This window comes from Phascolarctos cinereus, unplaced genomic scaffold (assembly GCF_003287225.1).
Source record: "Phascolarctos cinereus isolate Bilbo 61053 unplaced genomic scaffold, phaCin_HiC Scaffold_5;HRSCAF=322, whole genome shotgun sequence".
Classification (NCBI taxonomy): Eukaryota; Metazoa; Chordata; class Mammalia; order Diprotodontia; family Phascolarctidae; genus Phascolarctos; species Phascolarctos cinereus.
The window spans coordinates 239,096,392-239,123,265 of record NW_027555958.1 but is presented as its reverse complement, the minus strand read 5'-3'; the positions used below and the strand labels follow the sequence as shown (position 1 = coordinate 239,123,265).

Below are 26,874 nucleotides of genomic sequence, written 5' to 3'. Positions count from 1 at the left end.
CTGTCTGCACATAGGTATATTATCAAACATACAAGATGTCAAAAAATGAGATATAGAGATATAGATATTTGAAAGTATATTTTGATTGAACAGATTGTGATACAGAGGCCTAGTGCTAAGTTTGATGTTATCTTGATACTTCATTTTAATGGTTGGCATAGCTGAAAAAGATAACCTCATATAAAGATATTGTAGATCCAGATAGAACAAATGCTTCATTTGGTTGTATTTACTAAATCATGATACACAATTTCCAAACCCAGACAACAAAATTGTTCATAGGTTTCTGTTTAAATTTGTCTTACTAACTTCCCTCTTTTCTTTCGTCAATTCTTGCAAACTATTCAGAAGATATTACCTTTTTTTTTAAACAAATGAATTGGGAACCTATTGAAACTTTTAGTTTGCTAGATTTTTAAATAGTTATAAAATTTGCAAATTTAAGTGTGCAGATAGTTTTTATAGGTGACACACATTGTTTTTGGCAACAAAAACTTAGTTTTAAATATCTTTCTAATAATATTGGCTTCATGCTATCATTAGCATATCTCAAGGCACAATCTGAACTTTAATAAAAGAGGATATAAAGCCACATTTTAAAATTTCCTTAATCATAGGTTTGTAGATTTAGAACTAGAAGGGACAGTTATCAAGTCCAGCCCCCTCATTTTACGTGTAAAGGAAACTGAGGTCCAGAGAAGTTAAGTGGTGCATGCAACTAGTATGTGTCCGAGGAGGAATAATTTTTTATTTTTTTGACCGAATTTTATCATATCTGGTTAGATTGTCTGCTTTTAACTTGTAATGTGGCTGATGAAATGCTTGTAGCAGTGTCAGCTCTACCAGTTTCTTGTTTATCAGTGCCTCAAATCTTGGTGTTATCTTCAATGATCAGTTTTCTTTTCAAGAATCTTTTTAAAGTCATTTTTCCATCTTATGAAGATTAATTAAAAATAGGTAATACAATATGTGAATCTACGTAACCTGGGACATTAAAATGTTTTTTTACCTTGAACTGGAAAGGATCTTAGACGTCACCCAGATCAACCCCTTCCTTTTAGAGGTGAGAAAACTGAGGCCCAGAAAGGCTAAAATGACTCTACAGGTAGTAGATATCTGGATAAGGGTTCAGAACTTTGAGTTTCCCAACCCCAAGTCCCGTGCTGTGTCCACTACACCCCAAACTCCTCTCCCACAGCTCCATTTCTCTACTAAATGTCTCCATCTGTATGTCCCATCAGTGTCTTGAATTTACTATATTTAAACAACTTATCTTCTCCTCTAAACTTCCCTCTTTTGAGAGCGTGGCCATTCTTGCAGTAATTAAAGTTGATAACATTAAAATCACCTTCATTCTTCTTTACCCTACCATATTCAGTAAGTTCCCTGGTTGTCAGTTTTCTCTCCCTACCATATCTCAAATCTATTCCCTTCTCTCTACTCACAATCCTAATTTATATCTACATCAGTTATTTGCTTTCTATTTATAAGAATCTTCTGATTAGATGCCCTGTTTTAGTTTTCTCCTTCTTTCAGTTCATCAGAACAGCTGACAAAATAGGTCTTTGGGCACAGTTCTAACCATATCACCTACTCAGAAACCCTTAAGATAAAATGCAAAGTCCTCATCCTGGCATGTAAGGCCCTGTACAAGCCTTTCATATTTGCTTTTATCTACCTGTGTTCCAGCGAAACTGCACTACTACTGGCTATTCCTCAAACTGGATATATCTCTTGGCCCCCTCTGTGCATTTATACAAGCCCAGAATATAACTGTCCTGAATTCTGGCTCTTGTTTTTCTTCAGGCCTCTTTCAGGAACCACTTTTATGAAACCCTAATCTCCTCTCCCAAGTAAACATTGTCAGTGCTCCCTGCCTCCTCTCATTACCTTGTATTTACTTATCTGTGTACTTAACTGTGCGAATGAATATATATTCACTCTTTTAATGTATTGTGAGCTTCTTCAAGGCAGGGACTGTCTCTTCTGTCTTTGAATCTCTGTTATGGACAGTGTTTTTACCACATTGTAATCACTTAGTATTTGAAGTGAGTCTACTTTGCCTGCCTGAGGATTACATTATAGCCAGTTTACTGGATAAAACTATGAATAGGACACAAACCTTTCACTGAAAGAACTTACTATGAAGTAAAAGAGATAAATGTGTATAGATAGCTATAGATGGGGGTGGTGTGGAGATGAGAAATAGGGCTATACTAGTTGTGGGTGAGTAAGCACCCACATGCATAAAGAAAGAAGTGAAATGTGGGAATGGACAGGAGGAAATATGCGGGAACATAGAGATGGATGGTAACTGAGGCTGTGACAAGATGGAGCCGGGCCTTAGGGTATTGAGCTAAGAGAGAAATATGGAAAGGATCTGAGATTGAAAGAAGAAAAGGGAGAGTTAGATCAGTTAAGGAATAAATGTCAATACTGTAGAGGATAAAAAAAAACACAACGTAAGACAGGATTCTTATTCTCAGGGAGCTTAAAAATCTAGATAGGAATGCTAATGTGACATACAAAAAGCCAGGGAGAGGGAAGAAATAGAAACATTCCCTGGATAAAGGTTAGAAAAGTTGAGAGTTGGTGAAAAGGGTAGTTGAAGTGAGGCTGATAGAAGATGACAGTTTTAAATTTTGTATAAAGTCGGAAGAAGTGAATGGAGAATTTTTTTAACATGAAATATCTCTGATACAAATCTAATAGCTAAGTGAACTATATAAGAGCAAAAGCCAGACCTCCTAGTACATGAGGACTTGAAGCATATAAACTTGTTTTCAAAATAAGAAATGCAAATGATCAATAATCAGGAACAAATACTCCACTAGTAATACAAATGCAAATTCAAACAACTGAGGTTTTACCTTGAGCCTATCAAATAGGCAAAGATGATAAAAAGTAAAAATTGTCAGTGTTGGATAGGTGCAATAATACACTGTTGGTGAAACTGGCTAGAGTTGGACTAACTGTTGTAGAAAATTTTGAATTATGTTAGAAAAGTGACTAAATGATTCATACCTTTGAATTTAGTGATTCCAGTACTAGGCATATACATGAAAGTCAAAGAGAAATATTTGTTGATATTTCTCTGGTTTATAATTTTTAAAAAATTAGCAAAGAGAGAAAGGTCCTAGATATACTAAAATGTTCGTAGTGGACTTCTTGCGATAGTGCAAAACTGGGGAATAACTGCACAAATGTTATAATACAACAAAAAAGACAAATATGAGGAATTTGGGGGAAAATGAGATTTGAATGAATTTATGCAGAGCAGAGAAAGAACCAGGAGAAAATTATACATTGTAACTGTGTCCAAAGACTGATTACTTGATCCATATTGGAACAGGTGATGTTACACTGGAAGAAGTTATCCTCCCTTCCTCCTGGTAGTAAAGGACTGTGGGCATGGAATGTTGTATATGCTGTCAGATTCCACAGCTTTTCAGTTGGTTTTGCCTAAATGCTTTTTTTTTTTAAAGCAAGCATAAGGGTAGAAATGATAATTACTTGTGTGAAAAACAGAAGGCATCAATTAAACTCATTTTTAAAAATCTACTTTTCTTTTTTTCCACTTCCCTACTCTTTCCCTACAAAATTGAGTGGTATTTTGGACACTTCTCTTTACATATTTGACCTAGTTTGTTAGAAAGCTGATTTTATTACTTTGATATCTGATGCAGTGGAAAGGATACTAGATTTGGAGTCAGAGGACCTTTTTCAATAAACATTTATTAATGGTAGCATATTAAGCACTTACTGTGTGACAGGTACTGTACTAAGTTCTGGAGCTATGAAGTCCTTGGAGCTCACAGTCAAATGGGGAGAGACAACCTGCAGATAACTGTGCACAAACAAGTTACAGACAGGATAAACTGGAGATAATCAACAGAGAAGAAGGCATTAGAATGAGTGAGCATCGGAAGAAGCTTCCTGTAGGTGGGTTTAGCTGGGACTTCAGGGCAGCCAATAGATGAGAGGAGGACAGCCAGTGAAAATGTCCAGAAATGGGAGATAGAATGTCTTGTTGGAAAAAGAGATAGGAGGCCAATGTCCCTGGGTTATAGACTACATAGTGGGGAGGAGGTGTAAGGTATAAGAAGACTGGAAAGGGCAGGGTGGGGTTGGGGTGTGATTGTATGGAGAACTTGGAATGCCAAACAGAAGGTTATATTTTATCCTGTAGGTGATAGGGAGCTACTAGAGGTTATTGATTAGGGGAGTGACATGGCAAATTAGTGCTCAAGGAAGATCCCTTTGACAGCTTAGTGGAAGCTGGACTGCAGTGGGGAGAGACTTGTGGCAGAAGGCAACCAGCAGGCTATTATAGTAGTTCAGGAGTGAGGTAATGAGCACTTGCAATGTACTGTGGTGGTGACGGTATCAGAAGAGAGAAGGGGCCATATATGAGAGATAAAATTTCTCATTATGAAGATCACATCAACACAGTTTGACAGTAGATTGGATGGGGGGAAAGGGTGAGAGAGGGAAGGAAGGAAACAAATATTTATTAAGCTCCTACTATGTCCAGGCACTCTACTATGCACTTTCAAAACATCTCATTTGATCCTCACAACATCTTGTGAGGTAGGTGCTATTAATCCCCGTTTTTTACAATTGAAGAAATGGAGGCAGAGGTTAAGTGACTTGACTAGGGACAAATATGCAGTATCTGAGGCAAGATTTGAACTCTGGGTCCTCCTAACTCCAGGCTACTGTACCACCTTGTTAAGGAGCTGAAGATGACGCCTAAGTTTTGAGCCTTGGTGCCTGGGAAGATAGTGGTATCTTTGATAATAATAAGAAAGTTAGGAAGAGGGGAGGGTTTAGGGGGAAAGATAATGAGTTCAGTTTTGGATATGTTGAGTTTAAAATGTTTACAAGACAATCCGGTTCATCTTAAATTAATTCAGCTGCACAGAAGGAGTTTTGTGTGTCTCAGGTTTGATGTCTTTTCTGTACGTGTTGTTTCCAATACAATTTAAGTTCTCGAATGCAGAGACTTTGTTTTTGTCCTTGTATTCATAGTGCCCCACATAGTTTGACATGTCACAGTAATGTAATAAATTCTTGCTGACTGACAGATCTTTTTCATTTTTTTATCCATTATTTGTCTTCCCTTTTAAATATTCTAGGAATGATTTTGCTTACATGAGGTCTCTTGTAAAGCTTTCTATAAATTTGTTTTTTCCTACACTGTTTTTCACTTTTATGAGATAATTCGTCTTGACCTTCCACTACTCTCCTCTAAGATTTTAGAAATAAGCTTATTATACTGCTATTATTCTTAGCTGCCATACCACTCAGCTTAGGTAAAAAAAAAAATCAAGTGTTTTCTGGATGAAACAGTTTCTAGGCTCTTATGGTTATTGTGGCAAGTGATTTCCAGATGTTACTGTTAGCAGTCGTGACCCTGCAGATAGGACAACAGTAAAATAAATACAAAGAGATCAAAAGGGAAACTACATAATGCTTAAAGGTGCCATAGATAAATCAACATCAGTACTCAATTTATATGTACCATATGGTATAATTCAGGTGGGGAACCTGTGGCCTCAAGGCCATGTGTGGCCTTCTAGGTCCTCAAGTGTGGCCTTTGACTAGGGTAGGGTTATTGGATTCATAATTAACTTTTAAATACTTAAAGAGAAGGCTAATTGAATTACAGGCAGAATTAATAAAATTATAATAGTGGAGGACCCCAACATACCCTTTTCAGGATTTAGATTTGTCTAACAAAAATATAAGCAACAGCAGCCCTGTAAGGTAGATGCTATTGTCTTCATTTTACAGGTTAGATACAACAATAGATTAGGAAACTGAGCCTCAGAAAGGCTTAGGAACTTGACCAGAATTGTACAGTTAGTAAGTGTAAGAAGCAAGATTTCTCTTCAGGTTTTCCTGATTCCAACGTCAGTGTTTTATCTGCAGAGGTGAGGCAGCAGTCTTTGCTGGCCCCGGGCAATTTTGATGTATTTTTAGGGTGTAGAGGGATCCATTCCCAGAATATCTGAAAAAGCCTACAAAAGGCATGGGGGGGGGAAAGCTTGGGACTTGTTATTATCCCCCAAAAGGTAACCAAAGAAATAATAGTAATTGCTGACCAATCTGTCTCCTTTCCTACCTCGATAACATTTTAATGAAAATAATGAGAGAAGAGTTATAATTATTTTAGTTAAAAAGACTTGATTAGCATATGTGTTATTAGGTTTCATATCTTCTCAGTTTCATTCAATAAGTATTTAGGTTCTTGGATGATTCTGTGGAAAATATGTAAGAATTATGTATCATTATGGCTCAGATTTTCCAAGACAGAAGACCATTCTTTGTTGTCTCAGTAACCCTTGTTTTAAAAATGTAATTGCATATTGTTTGCAAAAAATTCCTGTTCTCAGGAAACTCATAGTATCTTTGGGGAGATTAGATTTGGACATCCGAAACAGAACGTTAAGCTGGCTTAAAATTAAATTCTGTTCTGTGATTCGGCTAAACTGGACTGTTCGATGTTCCCCAAACTCCTCTAGCATTTTTCTGTTTCTCTTTGTTTTATGGGATTGCCCCATGGCTGGAATGGCTGTCCTTATCTCGAGTTGCTTACATCATGTCTCTCCTTCAGTACCTAGCCCCATTGCCATCTATTCTCTGAAGGTTCCCCATCATGGGAAAGTTTCCCCAACTAAAAGTAAAAGTCATCCTGCTAGCAGCTTTGTGGCTCTCTGCCTACAATCTTGTATTTTAATTCAGTTAATTGCAGCTATTTGCAATTTGCTTCATTATGGAGAATGGCAGTGGAATAGTTAGAATTGTCTTATCTTAACTGTGGAAAAACCAAGGTGGGGGAATTGAGCATGTAGAAAGTATGACTTGGGACAGAACTAACCTGGATCATTCTGAGAATGTTTAAAAATGAAATTGAAAGAATAACCAAATATGTAGGAAATAATATATGCTGATGGTGACATAATTTGAGTATTAACAAGGGAGCAATTTTCTCAAAGATAGTAAGATTCTAAAATAAAAACATTCACAGATGGTATTATTTCCTCAAAAAAGCCTTCGTAGAAGAAATCATTGATTACTGATCCATTTTGGTACTTTCATATTTATGAAATCATTATGACAGTTATGTGTCTGAATATTCTTTTGTTTCTGAAGCATTTTTTAAAAAAAATCTGTCTTATTTGATCCGCACAACAACCTTATGAGGTAGGTGCTGTTATTACTCCCATTTTGCATTATGGGAACTGAGGCAAACAAGTTAAGTGAGTTACCCAGCATAACATAGCTAGTAAGTGTCTAAGGTTAAATTTGAACTCGAGTCTTCCTGACTACAGGCGCTCTGCGCACTGTCCACCTAGCTGCCAAACAGGTGTTTTTGATGGGATTGTAAGAAGGGTACAGGCATGCTTTTATAGACTTTTCTATAGCGTGACATCTGTAATTACACATTTGACAAAGATATAGGCAATACAAGATCCCATCCCACTGTTTTCATGATTTATTGATTACCAAAAATAAAAATTACTTCAGAGCAAAAAAAAAATCTTCCCTATTATGTTAAGATGATGCAACATTCCTTGATAGATACAACCACAGAGATAAAATTGTTTAATAATCCTCCAAATAGCAACATCGTGCAAGGCCTAAAATGTATGGAAGATAACATTTTTAATAAGCTAGGTGCTTGCCTATTTTGTAAAAGTTCCATGAAAAAGCAAATGGTGAGGATCCTTTTTTTGTGGAAGGTACTGTGTTGTGATTGTATGGAGCCATCAAATAATATTAGCTGACATTTAAATAGCAGTTTGCACTTTATATATCTTATTTGATCCATATAACTAGAAAAGAGCTGTTTAAAAGTTGTGTGGTTAAAAATATTCAAGTCAAAAGTCATTATCAAAAGTTTCATGTGGTAAATTATATAAATCATGTGCAGGCCTGTGGGCCTTGTTTTTCTTTTAGTTGCTAATTGCTATCAACTTTAGTGTGATAACCTGAGAAATGTTATTCCTGCTGTCAGTGAATAGTCAAAGTTTTCATGATAATACCTTTCTTTAAAGTACCCCTTATGCTTTTCACCCCTCCCTCCCATACCTCCTCCTTTACTAAGATTTATTTACTCAAAGGGCCTGTCATGCTTCAACACATATTTTTAACCATTGTTTCTTTTAATACCATAGCGTTACATTTACAAAGAATAAATGTATGTAAATGTGGACTACTGGGGGAAAAAACCACCTCTGAATTATTTTAAAGTGGTGTAGTAAGACAAATAAAATTTCTTTTTCCTAGGATATGTTCAGCATTAAAAAAGTTTCTTATTGCTCAGTGTTTCCAAATACTCTATTATCAGTTTCCACTGTGAGCTAACATGCAGCCACCAGATAACCTCCCAGCTAATAGCCTCGCTGTATGAAGCCTAGAACTAGTTATGAAATAATAGAGAACTAGGAAAAGGCTTAAGACTGGGAGCTCACTTAGTTCCTGGGTCTGCCTTATAAGTTCCCTAAGGACACTTTGCTCAGAATAAGCTCTCTTCTCTGCACAGGAGAGATAGAATTGAATGAATAAGAAATTGCATAAATAGCTTTTCCACAGAACATGCAACCAGTCCCCAAGAAACTGTCTTCAGTTATTGAGCTCCCTTCTTTTCATTTTTTTATGGCTCTGTTCAAAAGAAATAGATGTTGGCGGCTCCTTTCCTTTTTGGTTTGGGTTGCTTGGGCCTCATTAGAACCCTGGGTTGAGGCAGTGCCACCCCTTTTAAAGGTCTTTAGGCCAAATGTACAGAGATAATTCCCTTCACAGTTAGGATCACTCACATTGCAACGATGACTACAGAAATTATGGCACCTAACATATTTGCTATACCTGTGGGACTTTTCCCACTATTTGTGTACCCACTGAGTCCGTTCCCTTCAGAAAAAAACAAAGAGCTAATCCCTTGGAAGAATTTTTTCCTCCATTTGTTTTGGGAAATTCCTTTACACTCTTAAACATTACTGAGGACCACCCAGAGAGCTTTTGCTTATGTAGGTTATAATCTATCTATTGATGTTAAAAATTGTTTCATAAATTCTCTTTGGGTCCTCTGTCAGTAAGCCAGCACGTGAGGCAAAGGCATTTAAAACTACAGTTCATTCATTCCAAATGAAACACTGACCCAACAGGTGACTTGACATGTGTGTCCCTTACAATTAGAATAGTAATATTTATACCATTCTACCATTCTCATAATCCAGAGAAAAAAGGAGTAGTGCTTATTGGTCTATACAGAGCTGAGGAAAGGTATACTTGTTACTCACAAAAGAGGATTCTTTTCAGGTGTTACAAAAGAAGGAATGTGTCCTTGTTAGCATAGTCATTCACACTGAATTAAAGGGAAAACTATAGATCTCGTCTTGACAAAATAAAAGGAGCAGCTTTCCTTGAGTTTTCTGAGTCTTCCTTTGCAGTAATGAAAACCTTTTGTAGAAAACTCTGGGCTAATATTTCATACAATGACATGTAATTTCCTCATCTGTACAATGTAGGCGTTGTACCTCTAAAGGCCCCTTCCAGTTTTAAATCTATGATCCTATGAAGTTAAGCTTCAAGATAACTAATTTGGTGGTGGAGTGGCTAGGGTAAGGAGAGACTGAAAGCAGATTGAGCAAATAGGAAGCCAATGTAAGATTCTATACACGAAATAACAAAGGCCTAGAGTAGCGTGGCAGTAATGGGGCAGGAGAAATTTAAGACACTACTCTTTGAATGATGTTGCTTTGTACTTAAGTATTTGAAAGGTCTGTGATTTTTATTGATGTAATTACCTCTGCAAACGTCAATTTGCAATCCTGTTGCACCTTATTAAGAGACAAAATAACTTGGGGCTTGGGTTGTTTGTATGCCATTACTATCTATTGATTGAGAAAATTGTTTATTGGATTACAAAAACTTCCATGAAACCAGTAAAGCTTTTTAGTTGAATTTGTATCATCAGTCACAACAACATCTCTATATAATTGAAAAATACTACTGCAGATATGGCTCCACCGATCTTGTTAGCCTTATTTCATACTACTGTTCTTTATGAACTCTGTTTCGGTCCAATTGAACTATTTTCTGAACTCTACGACTTCTCATCAGTCATACAAGCTATTTCCCATGCCTGAAAGGCACTTCCTCCTTACAGCTGTACCTCTGAGAAGCCTTATCTTCCTTCTGGGCTCACTTTAGGTTGTCATCTTGTTGGGTCAGAGACTTAGACCCAGGAGGAACCTCAGAAGTCATCTAGTTCAACCTCTTTTACAGATGAAGAAACTGAGAGCCTGAGATGAGGAAGGGGGTGGTAAATTAGCATTTGAATCCAAACTCTCTGACTCCAAATCCAGGATCGTTTCCATTACACTTTGATTTGCCCTCTTGTGAGTGAATACCCCTCATTTATCTTTGTACTATTCTCATTTGTGCACATGTTTTGTTTCCCCATAGAATGTAAGCTTGAGGGCCAGGAATATTTTATTTTTGCCTTTCTGTCCTTAACACTTAGTACAGTACCTAGCATATAGTGGACACAGTAAATTTTTTTAATTGGTTGATATTGGACAATGTTAATGATTTTTTTTTTTTGCAGACTATGATGGGCCTGGCCTGACTCAAGGCCGGTCCAGTTGGTTAGGCTTCAGATTAGGATGAAATGAGACATTTATACTGTTGAAAGTTATGTTGACTCTGTATCCCATTGTTCCCTGCGTATCAGTCAGTGTAGGGGGAGGTTCTGCTGAGGAAGGAGTCATCTAGCTACCTGAAGCTTTTTGTATTATCTGCTCTTTGTCATGTACCCCTATTTGCAGTGTCACATTCTTGTTACTTTGGGGAGGAACTGAGATGCAAGGCCCAGCATCTTTTGCAGAGGCAGACCTATCTAAATTGTTTTAAAGTTGCTGTCCCCCCTTGAAGCCTTGGTTGATGAAGCCTTTGCTGATGTTCAGTGATCAGCCAGTCAACGTGTTGCTATTTTGATGTACTTGTAATAAAATCCTTTTAATTCTCTTTGTCCTGAGTTTGTTAATCAGGGTGAAAAACCTAAATGAAGAATTTTCCTTTCAGCAGTACACCGTAATATTTAACAAAGAAGTTCTACTTAACAATAATACGGAAGGGATATTCAGCTAGGAAACAGCATTGTTTCAAGGCATAGCTCTCCTGGTTCTGCATTTATCATGATGGCCTGCCCAGAATTACGTATCAAGCTAGAAGAACTCCTTGCTCCTTGTGCACTGGGCTTTTGTATTTAGGCTACCAGGAAATGGCTCAAATTTTAGTCCCCTGGACCAATCAAGTCTCATGAATGGCTTTATTACTTTTCCGGGGGGGGGGGGAAGATGGGGGATGACTACTTCAGCCTATATGACAAGGACCTTGGTAGAGAATGTTGCTATCACATGATAAAAAAAAAATTGCAACCTGGTTAGAACTTTTTAGAACTTGTGCGCTTTTAACATAAGCTTTGAGAACACTTAGTGACCTAAGAAGGAATGAATGAAAGATTACTCTGTAAATGTTATTAAATTTCTTTTCATGTTGGTTCATTCAAGTATTTTTTATGTTAATCAGAAGACTGAATAGATTTTAGTGATTGAATTTATCAGACTTACATTCACACAAGAGGGTGGTTTGGTTTTTGTTGTTGTTTTGAGGCCGCTTTACCAAGTCAGATGCTTTTTTAAAGCAGCAAATGACAAACAGTGAGATCTGATATTCTCTGCAATTTACTCAGTTGCATGACTAAAAAGATGTGGTCTCCTGTAGAGAGTCATTTGCAAAAGCCTTCTCCTTTCCTTTCTCATTTTCATTGAAAATGCCCTCAATGTCTCTGTAGATCATTTGCATAAATATTTTGAACATAGCTCAGTAGTTAGTGATGTTCTTGCACTCACCTTTTTTTGAGGCATTTTGGTTGCATTTCCTCAATCATGAACTTTTTCTGTGTGTACTGATTGGAGTCTAATTCAGCAGTTGTTCCTAACTTTTTCATCTTAATTGCCATTTCTGTTTTATAATATAGCACACTAAAGTGTGTTCCTCTGTCACTGATGACTCCAGTGACACTGTGATTAGTATTAATGTCACTTCAAGTACCAAGGAGATGTATGTTCACCAAAGGAGTTCACTACCGCTGTAGAAGATGTCTTCTGCAAGGTCTGAATCTTAGTGGAATTCCCTGTAGATGATGAGGTTCTCTAGATGTTCCTGTTTATGGAGAGATAATAATATCAGTCCTTGCAACATTATAGGCTGCTTCCTCAGTGAGATCCATAAATGCTTAAACAGTGTGAGTCTAATAATCCATATAGGCAAACTGGATGGATGAAAAATAACTTGTTCATATTGTGATGTGCCACTGAATGATTAGTGCATTGTGATAATATCCTAGCACGTGTATCTGGGATGGGCACTAAAGATGGTCAATCGAACCCAGAACTGAGTTGGAGGAAGAACGTAGGGAAAATGGTTTAGTATTCTCTAAGATAATAGCATTTAATACCTGGCTTTTATATAGCATTTTAAAATTTGCAAAGTACTTTATAAATATTTCTCAAAGTAATCCTGGTAGGCAATGCTGTTCATATTCCCTCTTTATAGATGAGGAAACTGAGACAAACAGATTAAGTGACTTGCCCAGGGTCATACAACTAGTAAGGTCATTTTGATTCCAGGTCCAGCTTTATCCACTGTTCCATGTAGCTGCCTAACAAGTTGATTCTCAACACAAAGATCCACTTTTAAAATACATATCATCTCCTAGTAATATATAGTTGTGAATCTTGGAATACTGTTGCTCTCTGAAAAATCAAAAGTTGCATGTGGACCAAAGAACAGTGGAGAGCCAGAGGCAGGGATGTGGCATCAAAAAGGAAAAATATGATTGGAAAAGGGAGAAGCTTCTCATGCTGAAGGACGTGAGATGGCTGGCCATACTGTTTTGCTGCTGTAGGCAGATTACAAAAAAGCCTAGTGAAAAACTGTCATGAGAGAGGGAGGAACCTATGTGGATGTATGAGGATGGAGTTCACAGAATTGGGGGGAGGGGTGTTGTGGATTGACTGATCTACAAGCAAAAGGGGATATGCCCACGTTGATGAGATCATAGATACATTGAAATATTAATGTCCACCTAACTAGGTCATACTTCTCTGAGGGCAAATACTTTTTTTTTTAATCCGTTCAAGACTTTAACATTCTCAATACAAAGTACAATTGCTTTGGTGTGATTTTCATTACCTAGTTGGGGAGACACAACAGATGTGCCATAGAATCATAGATGTAGAGCCAGGAGGAACCTTAAAAATTATTTAGTCCAACCCTCTCTTTTTATAGATGAGGAAATCGAGACCCAGAGAGGGAAGTTTTTTGTCCAAGGCCAGAAGGGTACTAATTGACAGAACCAGGATTTGACCTTAGATCCATTTAAAATTCAGCACTTTTTCCATGACACCAGACCACTTGAAACAAGTAGAGAATAATTAAAAAGCAGTAAATGAAAAACTACAAACAGTAAAGTAAAACCTCTATACTCAAAGGCTTAGGAAACCTAGAGCAGAGGAATAAAATAAAAGATTGGTGCTAGGGAAGATTTCTTAAATAATGGGTTCATGCTGTTTGAAGAATGGATTCTTTGCTGTTCTGATAGAGAGCTTAAATACAGTGGTTTCTGAATCAGAATTGTTTTAATTTTATTTTTACAAAGATCAACATTCTCTCCCCACTGAGAAAGCAAGAAAAAGAGATCCCTGTTGCAGATAAAGATAATCAAGCAAAACAAATTCCTACATTGGCCAAATTTTACCAAGAAAATCTGTACTTTGAATTTATTACCTGTCGGAGATAGGTAGCATGTCTGAGTCATAATTGTTAACCCCTGGTAGCCTTGGATTTGTATGATGTTTTAGGAAACTTTTCAAAATTATATTTATACATATTTGTTTTTGTCCTCACAGTGGTCCTGTAAATTGATAGTAAAGGTATTATCCCCATTTTACAGTTGAAGAAAGCAAGGCTGGGAGAGCTATTCATGATCACAAGTCAGTGGAGCATCTTTAAAAAAAAGTATGCTGTTTTTAAAACTGCTGTCATTTCCCATTTTCCATTGCAACAAAATACCATTAATCAGAACAAACTACATCATTTATTTCTTCATCTGTAAAATGAGCGTATTCCTCATCTTGTATCTGTAGTCCACATTTCTGCCTAGAGAAGTAAGTATATTTCATCGTCAGTTCTCTAGCATTACATTTGTTTGAGTTTAGATGCCATTTACTCTTTTCCTTTATTTTGGTCATTGTGTATATTTTTCTCTTGATTCTGTTTTACTTCACTTGGCATTATTCATGCAAGTCTTACCAAGTTTCTCTAAATTCTTCCTATTTATTCCTTGTAGTACCATAATATTGTGATATAAATATAACAACATCCAGTTCTATTCAGTTCAGCCATTTAGCAGTTAAGGGGTAACCACTCTGTTTCTAGTTTCTTATTGCCACAAAAAGTGCTAGTAGGAGCATTTTGGATCTAATGAGTTGATATGGGAGGCACTTTGCAAACTTTAAAGCACTATATCATTGCTAACTATTATTATTGGTATATATATGGATTTTATAATGAGGGAGAAGAAACTAGTGTCCCTTCAGAACTTAAATACTTCAAAGGGTTGTTATTGAGTTAAATTTAACCACTAACAACAATTGAGGAGTTGGGGATCAGATTGGTTCTCTTTTTAAGAGGGGAAAGAGAAGGGATAGGAGTAGAGGGAGGCGAATACCAGGAATGGAATACAAACACAATAAACTTTCTGAACTTGCTATTTATATGGAAATGTTCTTTTTTTTATGGGGCAGTAGTTTAAGTTCTGAATAAAAATAAAATTAAATAAATTATGAAGTGTGTTTATAGAGAAGTGTAGAAAGGCTCTTGTGAACTGATGGAAAGTCTGAAGTACTTGTAAGCAGAACCAGGAAAATGCATACATATACACATGTTCGGTGGACAGAACAACAAAACAATAGTCAAAGCAAAATGCTAAAGAATTATAACAACCAGAATAGACTTCAGATAAGATAAATGAGATGACACCATGCTCCATCTTATGCTACATTTTTTTTTTGTTATTTTCGCTGATGTTAACAGGTGAAAACAAATTTGAGTAGAGCCTTTTATTTCCTTGCTCCTCTCTCTCTTTGTTTTACTGGTCCATTAGATCAGGGTTTCCTAAACTTTTTTCACTCATGACCCCTTCGGCACTTCTTAAACTGTGGGTCATGATGGATAGAGTTTCGAACCACAGTTTAAGATTAGATAATCAGGCAGTCTCTCATTGATATCATGCTGGTTCTTTGTCTCAGATGGCATACAAGTCTTGAGGGGCTCTGGCCCTTTAAAACTAACTGTGTGGTTGATGCTTTTCATTTGCAGCCCCTTATACTGTAGTTAACGTTTGTGGGACTTTTTTTTTCTTTTTAAATTCTTTATTATCGAAGATGGATCTCTTGGAGGGATGTGGGGAGCGATGTAGTAGAAAATGTAAGTGATTTTTAAAAATACATTAATAAAAATTTGTGTTTTAAACATGATATTCATAATGCTTGTATTACCTACCTCATAGGGTGGTTGTGTGGAAAACATTCTACGTGAGTGATTTCTTATTATAAATGTAATCAATAACAAAATCATGTACAGAATAAAAAACAATTTATAGACCCTTAACATTTAACAAAATAGGGGCAGCTGGGTTTACCCATTACACATATCATATTGATTAATATGAAAATCATAATTCCTTTCACAACCCCAACTAGGAAACCATTAAACTCCAAATTTTGTGGAAAGCATAAAGTTAACATGGGGAAAAGATCTTAGAGACAATCTCCTTTAACAGATTAGAAAACTGGAGACCAACAATGTTAAGAGATTTTTTTTTTCAGGGGCAGCTAGGTGGCACAGTGGATAGAGCACTGGCCCTGAAGTCAGGAGGACCTGAGTTCAAATCCAGCCTCAGACCAAACACTTGACGCTTACTAGCTATGTGACCCCGGACAAGTCACTTAACCCCAATTGCCTAAAAAACTAAACTAAAATAAAAACATTTAACAAAATAGAATCAAATGAATTATCAGACAAAATATTTGCTTTATGTTTCTTTCAAAATTTAGCTGAAGTTCTTCCTTTGATTTTATTTTCATTGTTATTTTTATCTGCTGGCAAATATTGGAATAATCTACGCTCAATGATCTTGGGAAGTAGAAAAAGGTGGGCATTGGTTAAAGTTGCCCAGGTAGCAAGGCACATCTTCTTTATGGGTATATGAACATAGTTAGCCTAAAGATAATTCTGGTCCTCCCTGTAAAATGTTTTAAATACTACTGGATAATATTATTGCAAACACCTTTTTCTTTCAATATTTTATCTAATATTGCCTCTCATTTTCATTGTCTTTGTAGGTGACAGTTGGTCGAGGATTCGATGTCACATACCAGCTGCTTTCTAAAATTTGTCCATTGATGATTTCCCGAAACCACTGTGTTTTCAAGCAGAATGCTGAGGGCCAGTGGACAGTGATGGACAACAAGGTAGAAGAATTCATAGTACTCATATGGTACCCTAATGGTCTTCAAAAGGGATACCTGATTTGGGACAGGTGCTATTCCAGAAACTAGCTCGTTCACCAAACAATTGTTAAGTACCTTCCATATGGAGATAGAAAGTTTTAAATAAGAAAGTCCCTGCCTTCATAGAGCTTTTAGTCTAAGACATAGATTCACAGTGCACAATACCGCCACCTGAGGGGCTCTGGAACATTGGGGGGGGGGGCGGTAGTAGCCTTGGGTGCAATTGAGAGGTGTTCAATAAAAGTAAGGTTTAACCTAATCTAACCCTAGGGGGCACTGAGTATCTTTTTTTTTTTTAATGGGGGCAGTAGGCCAAATAAGTTTGGGAACCTCTGATTTAAGAGGAGGAGGAGACAGAACTCAGATTACTATAATACACAGTATCGTGTGATAAAGGCATTAGAGAATTGCAAAACAGTGCTGTGTGAGATCCATGTAATGAGGTTGTGGTAGAGGTGGTAGAATTGGGGAAGGCCTTGTAGAAGAGGTGGCAGAAAGGGAGGAAGGCATTCCAATTGTAGGTAACATGAGCAAAGGTAGAGACAGGAGAGTGCCTCTATGTATGCTACTATGTATTATAGTAGCGGAGAGTAGTTCTGTTTAGTTAGAGAATAAGTGTATAGAAAAATGGGAAAATATTGTACAGAAAACTAACAGAAAAATACTCAGCTAGTTTATGAAGATCCTTGAATGCTAGGCAGAGGAATGTGAACTTTTTTCAGTTAGTAATGAGGGACTCTGGCAGTTTTTGAGAAGAGTGATACCAGATCTATTGCTAAGAAAGATTACTCTGGTGTCCAGAGAAGGCTTTTGTGATTGCAAGGGCTGGTGGTAATGAGGTCTTGTCCTGGAATAGTGGCAGAAGGAATAGGGAAGAAAGGATAGCTTTTAAAGGTGTTGCTGGGGTGGAATTAAGATGACCTGGTGATTGATCAGATGTTAAAGATGGAGAGAAAAGTCAAAGACAATTCCAAGGTTATGGACATGTGAGACTAGGTGATTGGTGTTGCCTTAGATAGAAATAGCGAAGTCCAAAGGAGTCGCTAGTTTAGGGGGAAATAATAATAAAGGCCATTTGCATAGTTTAAAATGTTTTCAGATTGCTTCTCATTTGAGCCTCGCTATAGCCCTGTGAGGTAGGTACTAGAATTATTTTTATGCTATTTTTATAGATGAGGAAATTAATGCTTAAACAGATTAAGTGACTTACCTAGAATCATATAGCTAGTAAGTGTGGAAGGGAGGAACAGCAGTCGGTTCACTGCTGATAACAAATAAGATGCTCTTCTATGTCATCCTGTGTTTCCTCTCTACCAAACCTGAGATAGGAAGCTTAGTTTGGGGCTTATTGGGTTTTTAATCCCTTTAATATTGCCTAATAGGAAGTATGCATTGTGGGTCTGAACCTCAGGAAAGTAATCAGAATTAGAGACCTAGGAGTTACCTGCATAGAAATGGGTGTTTCAAAGTGGTGGAATGAAAAGAATCACCAAGGGGTTATAGAGAGGAGAAAAGGAAGGGGGAAAAAAAACCAGAATCTTAATTAAAGAGGCAATGTAGTACAGTGGAAAGGGCGTGGAATTTGGAGGTCAAAGGATCTGGGGTTCAAATCTCAGCTCTTATACTCATTGCCTGTGTGCCCCTAGATGAATTTTTTAACCTATCTGGGCTTTAGTTTCCTCGTCTGTAAAATGAAGGGGTCGAAGATGACCCTGTCAAATCAGGGATTCTTAACTTGGGGTCCACAGACAAGACCCCCCCAAGGTGGTGCATGGTTAGATTTCAGGGGTCCTGTAACCTTGAATAGGGAAAAAATATATCTTATTTCTTTATAATTGCTTTCTATTAACAATACTAAATTGTTAATTTAACAATATTAAAAGCAATAAAATAAAAAGGGGCCTTAGGTTTCATCAGATGACCAGAAAGTCCAGGACATGAAAAAGATTTAAGAATTCTTGCTCTAAGCGTTCTTCTATTTCTGAGTCTGTGAGCTTGTGGACTCAGAAGTCATCTGGGAGAACCCAAGCCAGAGCAGGAATCCATTTACTACCACATGTCAAGGTCAGAACGTTTCGGTTTTTGTCTTTCTCTCCTTGCTGTCTAATAGAGTCTCTTGTACGTAATAGGTACTTACTACACATTTGATGAATTTAATTGATCCTGTAAGCTTTAAAAAAAGTTTCTTTTCCTTTTCTTTTGTCCTCCTGTTCTCAGCCTGTGGCCCTCGTTTTCCACAGCTCTCAGTTCTCATATGATGGTAGAAGCAGTTCTGGGAAGCAGCAGAATCTGGTATGGCATTGGCAATTGAGAGAGTACTTGTTTTTCTATACATCTGAGCTGCACCTAACCAAATTATTTAAGTGGGAGAGACAGTGTAGTCTTTGACACTTTGGGTGACACTACGCAATTACAATTCTTTTTTTTTTTTTAAAGGCAGTTGGGGTTAAGTGACTTGCCCAGGGTCACACAGCTAGTAAGTGTCAAGTGTTTGGTCTGAGGTCGGATTTGAACTTAGGTCCTTCTGACTTCAGGGCTGGTGCTCTATCCACTGCGCCACCTAGCAGCCCTTGCAGTTACAGTTCTGCTAAAGCAGAGTGCTTATATTACATGAGACCTAAGGAGAAGAAGGGGTGCTGTGCTTGCAATAAGGTGGCAGCTGAGTGGTCATCTTGGTCCCTTGGTCTCTTATCTTCTCCATGTGTATTCTGCTGATACAGACCTTTTAGGAAGACAGCCAGGAAAAGTGAGTTATTAGTAGTATGTGTCCTGTGTGTCCGTAGTTAAAGTTTGTCAAGAGTCCTTTCACAGTTAATATTGTGAATTGGAGCCTTCAGATATGAGGGTATCTGTATAGCCCTGTGGCCTGGGTGGCTTCTGCTCCAGAGCATGCTGAGTTAGCTTTAGGAGTATGATGAGGAGCTGATCATAAGCTTAGTGAGCAGGGTAAATTCAATAGCATCATGCAGGTTTCTAGGAAGGAAAACTGACAATCAGGTTTGGATCATGATGGTGGAATTCATACTCACTGGCCTCTGAGGGGTTGGATTACATGTGTGGTGCCAGGAGGCCCCTGACAGGGTGCAGGAAAAGGAACTATACTGAGGTATACTGATTAAGTGTGAGAACTGGCCAGTGACATACTTACTATACAGGCAGCTTTTCTAAGCGCTAAGTATTTTATGTGTCTCATAAAATATGTTGACCACTTTCTTTCCCCTTGTATATAATTTAATGTGTTTTGACTATGAGAAGGAGGTAGAAGGTCTGGGGAAAGAATTTAGTTTAAGCTATAGGTGTTTGAATTATGACAGTAGTTTTGAAGGGACCGGATACTAGATACTAGAAAGCAGAACATCAGGTTTAAAACGGATCAGGGCATTGAGCCATTCCAAGACTTCTTCACACTTAAAACATTTCCTTTGAATAGGTCTAGTATGCCCCCCAGCCCTGGGGAACCTCTGACGTTGGTAGATTCTATGCATTTTCATATATCTCAAATCCAAATTGTTTCCTGGAATAAATTTACCTCCTCATACTTCAAAGGGCAAAAAGGTCTGGGACTTTCTAGGTGACTAGGGACCTGAGTTTTTTGCCTTTCAGGTCAGGTGAGTCAGCAAACATTTATTAAGCATTTACTAAGTGCTGGGCACTGTGATAAGCACTGGGAATACAAATACAAACAGAAGGATGGTGCCTGTCCTCAAGGAGCTTACATTCTAATGAAGGGGAAAAAAATCTATCAGAGGAAGCTGGGGTAGATGGGGGATGGTGGTGAAAGTACCCAGTGCATGGGCATGATAGAGAAGTCCTGGGGAAATTGGTCAGCAATGTAGCATTGCTCTCTTCTTATAGAATGGTCACAGGCACTTTATTCTCTAATCTCCCATGAGTGGAGAGTACTTCACAGTAGGCAGCCAACACTTTAACAGGCATCACCAAATGTGCCACTAAAAAGAAGCATGATGGCCAATGCAGACTCATCTTCCTCTGCACTGCTGATCCCCACCTTCATTGAGCTCTTTATGTTCCAGTCCCTCAAGATAGCACCAGCCTGGACTGGGTCTGATTTGGAAGCAGCTGGTGATACAGTGGATAAAATGTTGGGCCTGGAGTTAGGAAGACCTGAGTTCATATGTGGCCTCAGACACTTGCTATAGCTGGGTAAGCCTGTGAAAGACACTTAACCAGCCCCCAAGTCCTTGCCTATCCTGGGTGCAGGGAGCGTCCTCCCCGTGGCCACTACGCCCCAGAGCAGCTGAGCTCCCAAAATTGTCGTGGGCGCCTTCAGTTGCTATGGCCCGTGCCGCCTGAGTGCCAGCATGTTCTATGCAAGACTGGCGAGCTCCCCACTTGGAGTGAATGTTAAGCACAAGTGAACAGATTTCCTGCTGCCAGTTTCAAGAAGTTTGCTACTGAGGATGAGGCTTGGGCCTTTGTACAAAATTCTTCAAGCCTTGATTGTTCAACAGAGAAGAAAAAGAAAAGTGACACAGAAGACCCCAAAGTGAAGCCAAACAAGAGACCCTGTGGGTCATCAGATAAAGAGGAACAGCTTTGCTCAAAGCTTACAAAACAAAATAAAGACTCAGTACCTTCACTTAGCAAAGATACATTTTTCCTTTATTTTTTCCTTTTTTTTTAAATTAATTTATTTTGATTTATCAATAATCACTTCCATATGCTTTTGGCTTTTAATTTTTTCTCCCCTCCTTCCCCACCCACCTTCTCCAAAAAGGCATGCAATCTGATATAGGCTATATATATATATATATTTCTATTAAACATATTTTCACATTAGTCATATTTTTTTGTTTTTTGTTTTTTTTGGTTGGGCAGTGGGGTTAAGTGACTTGCCCAGGGTCACACAGCTATTTAGTGTTTTGTGTCTGAGGTCACATTGAACTCAGGTCCTCCTGAATCCAGGGCCAGTGCTCTATCCACTGCGCCACCTAGCTGCCCCCCTTGGTGAATTTTTGTTCTTAGGAATGCACAAAAATATCTGAAGGTTTTGGGTGACTAGAGTGCTAAGAAATGGGCAAAGGAGGTGTTACAATATCTTATCTCACTATTGACCTGTTTCTTTCTCCCCACATTGACTTGTTGAGAAACATTAGGCAAATTGTTTTTTCTCTGAGCGTCTCATTTCCTAGCCATTTAAATACTTATGACAGTGATCTATCCTTGCAGATGATTATAAGCCACAGCACATAGAAAATTTTGATAGTACTTTGCAAAGAAAAGGGTCTTTGACTGATTTTAATTTACCATTTCTCCTCCCTTCCTTCTCGGGAACTTCCTTTCCTTCCTCTGGGTCTCTTCCTTGACTTCCTTTTTAAGATTAGGTATTTCTTTTGAATAGCAGGGGCTGCTTAATGGCCCAGTCTCCCTACTCTATTTCTGACCTGGGCCTGTTCGCCCTTCTTTAGGTAACCTGATGAGTCCTGATTTTGAGGGTTCCCTGTAATGATTCTGGACTTAGTGCAGACACCTGATAGTTTTAGCCCACTGCAGCTCAGAAGCACTGAGCTTAAGAGATCTGCCAGCTTCAGCTTTCGCAGTGGCAGGGATTAGAAGCATTTACCACCTCACCCAGCAATTTGCCATTCCTTAAGGAGAATTGTGTTTTAGTTTGACCTAGAATCTCTTGTCATTAAGTGTTGTCTTCATTTACATTATTATAGTCATTGGGTTATATTAGGCAATATTGTTCTTTTGGTTCTGCTTTTTTTCTGTGTCAGTTCACATAAGTCTTCTCTTATTTATTTGAATCCTCCGTTTTCACTATTCCTTACAGTGTAGTAATATATATTGCATTACATTCATGTAGTCCAGTTTATTCATCTATTTTCCAGTCAGTGGGTACTTACTAAATTTTCAATTTATTGCTGCCACAAAAAGTGCCTCAGCAAATATTTTGTTCTCTATTGTACCTTTTTTTCCATACAACTTCTTGGGATATATGCCCTTCTTACATAATTATCCATATTATTTTCCTTAATGATTAGACCAGTGCACAACTCCACCATCATTGTCCTAGTGTTTCTTTCTTCCCCAAAAACATCTAACATTGACTATTTCCATATTTCATCATTTTTATCTAGCACTTTGAAATAGGATGTGGTACTTTGTACCTCTGTGACCCTTATCTTGTCCTATTTCCTCATCCATAGAATGAGGAAGTTTAACTATATGACTTCTAAAGTCCCTTACAGCTCTAAATCTGTGATCCTTTGAGATCTGAATATCTGAATGGCATAGCAGGGATGTGTGGATTCATATTTTCCTGGTGTCACCTGTGACTGAAAAGCAGAGCTAGGAGACAGATGTAGGAAGATTTATAAATTACACCACTAGAAATGAATGCTGAAAACAAACAAATAAATAAATGAGAATTGTGCCACTAGGTGGCACCAGGAGTTAAGAGATAGGGAAACCGAAGGAAAGCTTGTATAGTAGAATGAGCACTGAGAGCTTATTTCTCAGACATGGGATATTTGAGAAGGCATGTAGAGAAAGTACATGGGGGCCATGATGTGCTACCATGATCTAGGCTCTGTGTTGCTTCTTTACCCCTTCAGTCCCCTTTACCTATCTTCAAACCTCTGTTCCATATTAACTCACTGTTTTTTTATCTGATGACGAAATCCATCATTGCCCTTTGAGTTTTACTTAAATTTTTGTACCTTGACCTTTGACACTCATGGTCAGCTTGCTTTCTTACTTGGAGAAGTTTGCTATGTATGCAATATCAGTTTTTTTCTCAGTTCATTCCTGTTTCTAATAGCTCCTAGACTGTAGTTGCTTTGTTCTTTGTTAATGTGTCAGGTATCGTTTAAGTCAGAGGTCTGCCATCAGTGAGAGCCAGTCACCTCTAGACCGACTTGAAAAAATTTGGGGAATGGGTTAGTCAAGTGAGCTATTCTACAGCACAGTAGCCAACGGATCATACTGTTTTTAGCCTAGCTCTTCAACAAAATATTCAGTTAGAAAAACAGGCCCCAGAGACGGTAGTAGGGAAAATATTGCATGCAAAATTCCTACATTTGAGAGCCTTGAAGAGGCGTGGAGAGAAGAATAGGAAGTAGCACATGCTACCTACACGTCGCTCTTGACTTACATGCAATTTTATATTGCCCCTAATCTTCGGGTTGAATAAAACTGACAAAAAGATAAGAGTCAGGAGTTGAATGTGACATGTATATGTTGTCAATATCTTAGCTTTATTTTAGGGCTTAACTTCCTCTCCAGCCCTACCCCCAGAGTTAGACCTGTGGTCTGAGATGCATATGAGCCCTCTTAAGATGTCCCCCAGCTATAGTTACTGATCTCAGTCCCACCCTTTTTTTGAAGCCTAGCTCAAAACTGACTTTTCCTATGAATTAATTTGACCTTCTGATTGTTTTTTCCTTCTGAAGTACTGCAGAATTTGTGGTTGGTGCACATAACTTTATATTTGCTAATATATTACCTTGTATTGTTCACTGGTTTCATGTGTGTACATTTTGTCTCCACAACCAGCCTGTAAATTCTTCAAGCATAGGACTTGTATTATCTCCTTATTTACATTTTTTCATAATTATCTCCTGTAGCACTGAGCATAGTAGGTCATAAGTGCTTAATGAGTGAATCAACTGGACAAAAGCCAGAGTCTTTGACATCTTAATTGTTTTAGCCTCCAGAATAACGATGTCCAGTACAAGACATTGTTGTTCCTTTCTCCTTGGTTTTTTGTGTACTTCATAAGTTTTATTATAACTACAGTTGATAATATAGCATTCTAAATAAGCTTTATTATCTACATTGTCATTTTCACCCTCACAACAAATGTGGGAAAGTAGGTACCCATCTTAGAGGGGAAGAAGAGGGTTTGAAGGTGTTACTTGACTTTCCCAGCGAACCAGGTCTTCCTGATTCCAAATCTGTATTCTCTCCAGTAAGCCACAATTCTCTTAATGTATTCAGGATTATAAGAAACAGGAAGGGAACTTGGCTAACATCCAACCCCTTCACTTGATAAGTAAGGAGACTGGGGCCAGAGAGAGGAAATAACTTGCTCACAGGTAGTAAGTTCCAGAGAGGTTTTTGGTTTCACTGTTATGTCCAGGTTTTTCAGTGGCTTTCTTAGGCACATCTGACTTCACTGACATAACCATTAGAAGCTGTCTGCAGTGGAATTGAATTTTTTCCATTTCATAACACCAAGGGGTGTAGCTTAATTTCACTCTCCCTTCAATGCTGTTGCATTTGTTTTAGTGATTCTTCAAGAGTGCTGGACTTGGAATCAGGAAGGCTTGAGTTCAAATCCTCACTCAGACAGTAGCTGTGTGACCCTTGGACAAGTCATTCAACTTCATTCAGCCTCAGTTGCCTCATCTGTAAAATGAGGAATAGCAACCACCTCACAGGGCTGTTGTAAGAATCAAATGAGAAAACATTTGTATTGTACTGTGCTTTGCAAACCTCAGAGTGTTAAATTCTAATTATTATTACTACCTGAAATAAAATAATTCCTTTCTGCTTTGCAGGTAGTTCTCAGTGGAGTCATGAATATAAAATATATAGCAGATAAACCAAAGCTGCACTTGAAAAATGCTGTTTCTAAGAGTGGTTGTTTACTTTCCTTGCAATTTGTTCTCAAGAGTTTTCCTTCTGAGAATGCCAGAAAGATTTGTAGCAGAGAGACACCTCCCCCCCGCCCCCCATTAAGGAGAATAAACTTGTGAAGCTTATTCATTTCTATTTCTTCTCATTCCCCAGAGTCTGAATGGTGTTTGGCTGAATAAGGAGCGCCTGGAACCTTTAAAGGCCTATCCTGTCCAGGAGGGAGACCGAATCCAACTTGGAGTTCCATTAGAAAATAAGGAGAATGCAGAATATGAATATGAAGTAGTAGAAGAAGACTGGGAAAAGATCCATTTATGTCTTGCCCTGAAGAACGATAAGACGGTAGTTAAGTGCTGGAGAACCAAAAGAAAATGTAGTTTAGAGGAGTTGGATAGCCCTGGAGCGGACGGCTCTTCAGACTCCAGAACCAAAGTGAATAAAGTGTCCCATGACTGTGAGCAGTCAGGGAAGTCCTGTGGAAGAGCCAAAATGGCCAAACAGGCCCCGAAAAGCGTGGACCAAAAGTTGGCTTCTCCTGGACCAAGTGGAGAGAGAGCAGCCGAGGATGACCTTCAGACTGTCTCAGAAAAAGCAGCAGCACTGTCCTGCAAGGAGCAGAAAGGCCCAAGCTTGTCGCAGTCTCAGAGCAGCTTGGACATGCTTAAGAAGACGATGGCCAAGATCCTCAAGCTGAAGGTGAAGGTTCAGGAGAAGCAGGTGGCTGTTCTGAGCGTGAAGCAGCAGAGCCACGAGGGGGCCCAGAAGGAGACTGTGAAGATGGAGGAGGAGCTCCAGGAGTTACAGGACCAGCTGTTTACAGAGCAGGTCCAGCAGCAGCAGAGAGTGGAGCAGTTAGAGAAAAATTTCCAGGAGAAGGAGCCACACTTAGAGGTACAGAATGTGAGAAAATAAGTGGCAGTTTATTAGAGGTATATGTTTTGTGCCTGTCCCTTCCAGAGACTTGGTGTCCTGGACTGAGTCATATTGTTAGAGATAATAGCTGAGCACTAGATACAGGAGGTGGGAGCTTGGGACAGAGGCCAAGGGAATCTGTGTTTGAGGCTTAAAGGGAATTCTTGTGTAAGGCAAAAATCAGGGTTAGGATCAGAATTAGGATACCAGGCCAGATGAATGGCAGATGTAGTCCAAGAACCCAGAGGCAACTAGATAGTGCAGTAGATAGAGTCACAGACCTAAAATCAAAAAGATTTGAATTCAGATCCTGGCTCAGACACTAGCTGTGTTGCCCTGGGCAAGTCACTTCATCTGTTTGCCTTAGTTTCCCCACCTGTAAAATGGGGATAATAACAGCACTTACTTTGAAGGGTTGTTGTGAGGACCAGGCAAGATAATATTTATAATGTGCTTAGCACAATGCCTGGCACATAGTAGGTACTATGTAAATGCTTATTCTCTTCTCCTTTCCCTTCCCCCTCATCTAGGATCAGAACCAGTAGATGAAGAGGGAACCAAACTAGAATTGGGATTCAAGGCAAGCGCCATAGTCAGAACAAGGGTGTGAATCAAGGAAAAGTGAACCAGTGTAGATCAGAATGTTGGAATGCCACAGTAAATTGCCCGTTGGTTCAGTTGTGTTTTTCTGGCTCTTTATTTTTAA

General features: G+C 38.4%; 1 protein-coding gene across 5 annotated transcripts in view; it reads left to right on the top strand.

The window, feature by feature from the left end:
* RNF8 (ring finger protein 8) overlaps positions 1–26,874 on the top strand; it is a 79,870-nt gene that overhangs the window by 4,924 nt on the left and 48,072 nt on the right. For all 5 annotated transcript variants that reach the window (XM_078155393.1, XM_020999429.2, XM_020999431.2 and 2 more), the window contains exons 2-3: positions 16,482–16,610; positions 25,410–26,147. In XM_078155393.1, the coding sequence (XP_078011519.1) occupies positions 16,482–16,610; positions 25,410–26,147 (867 nt within the window). The remainder of the gene's footprint in view (positions 1–16,481; positions 16,611–25,409; positions 26,148–26,874) is intronic.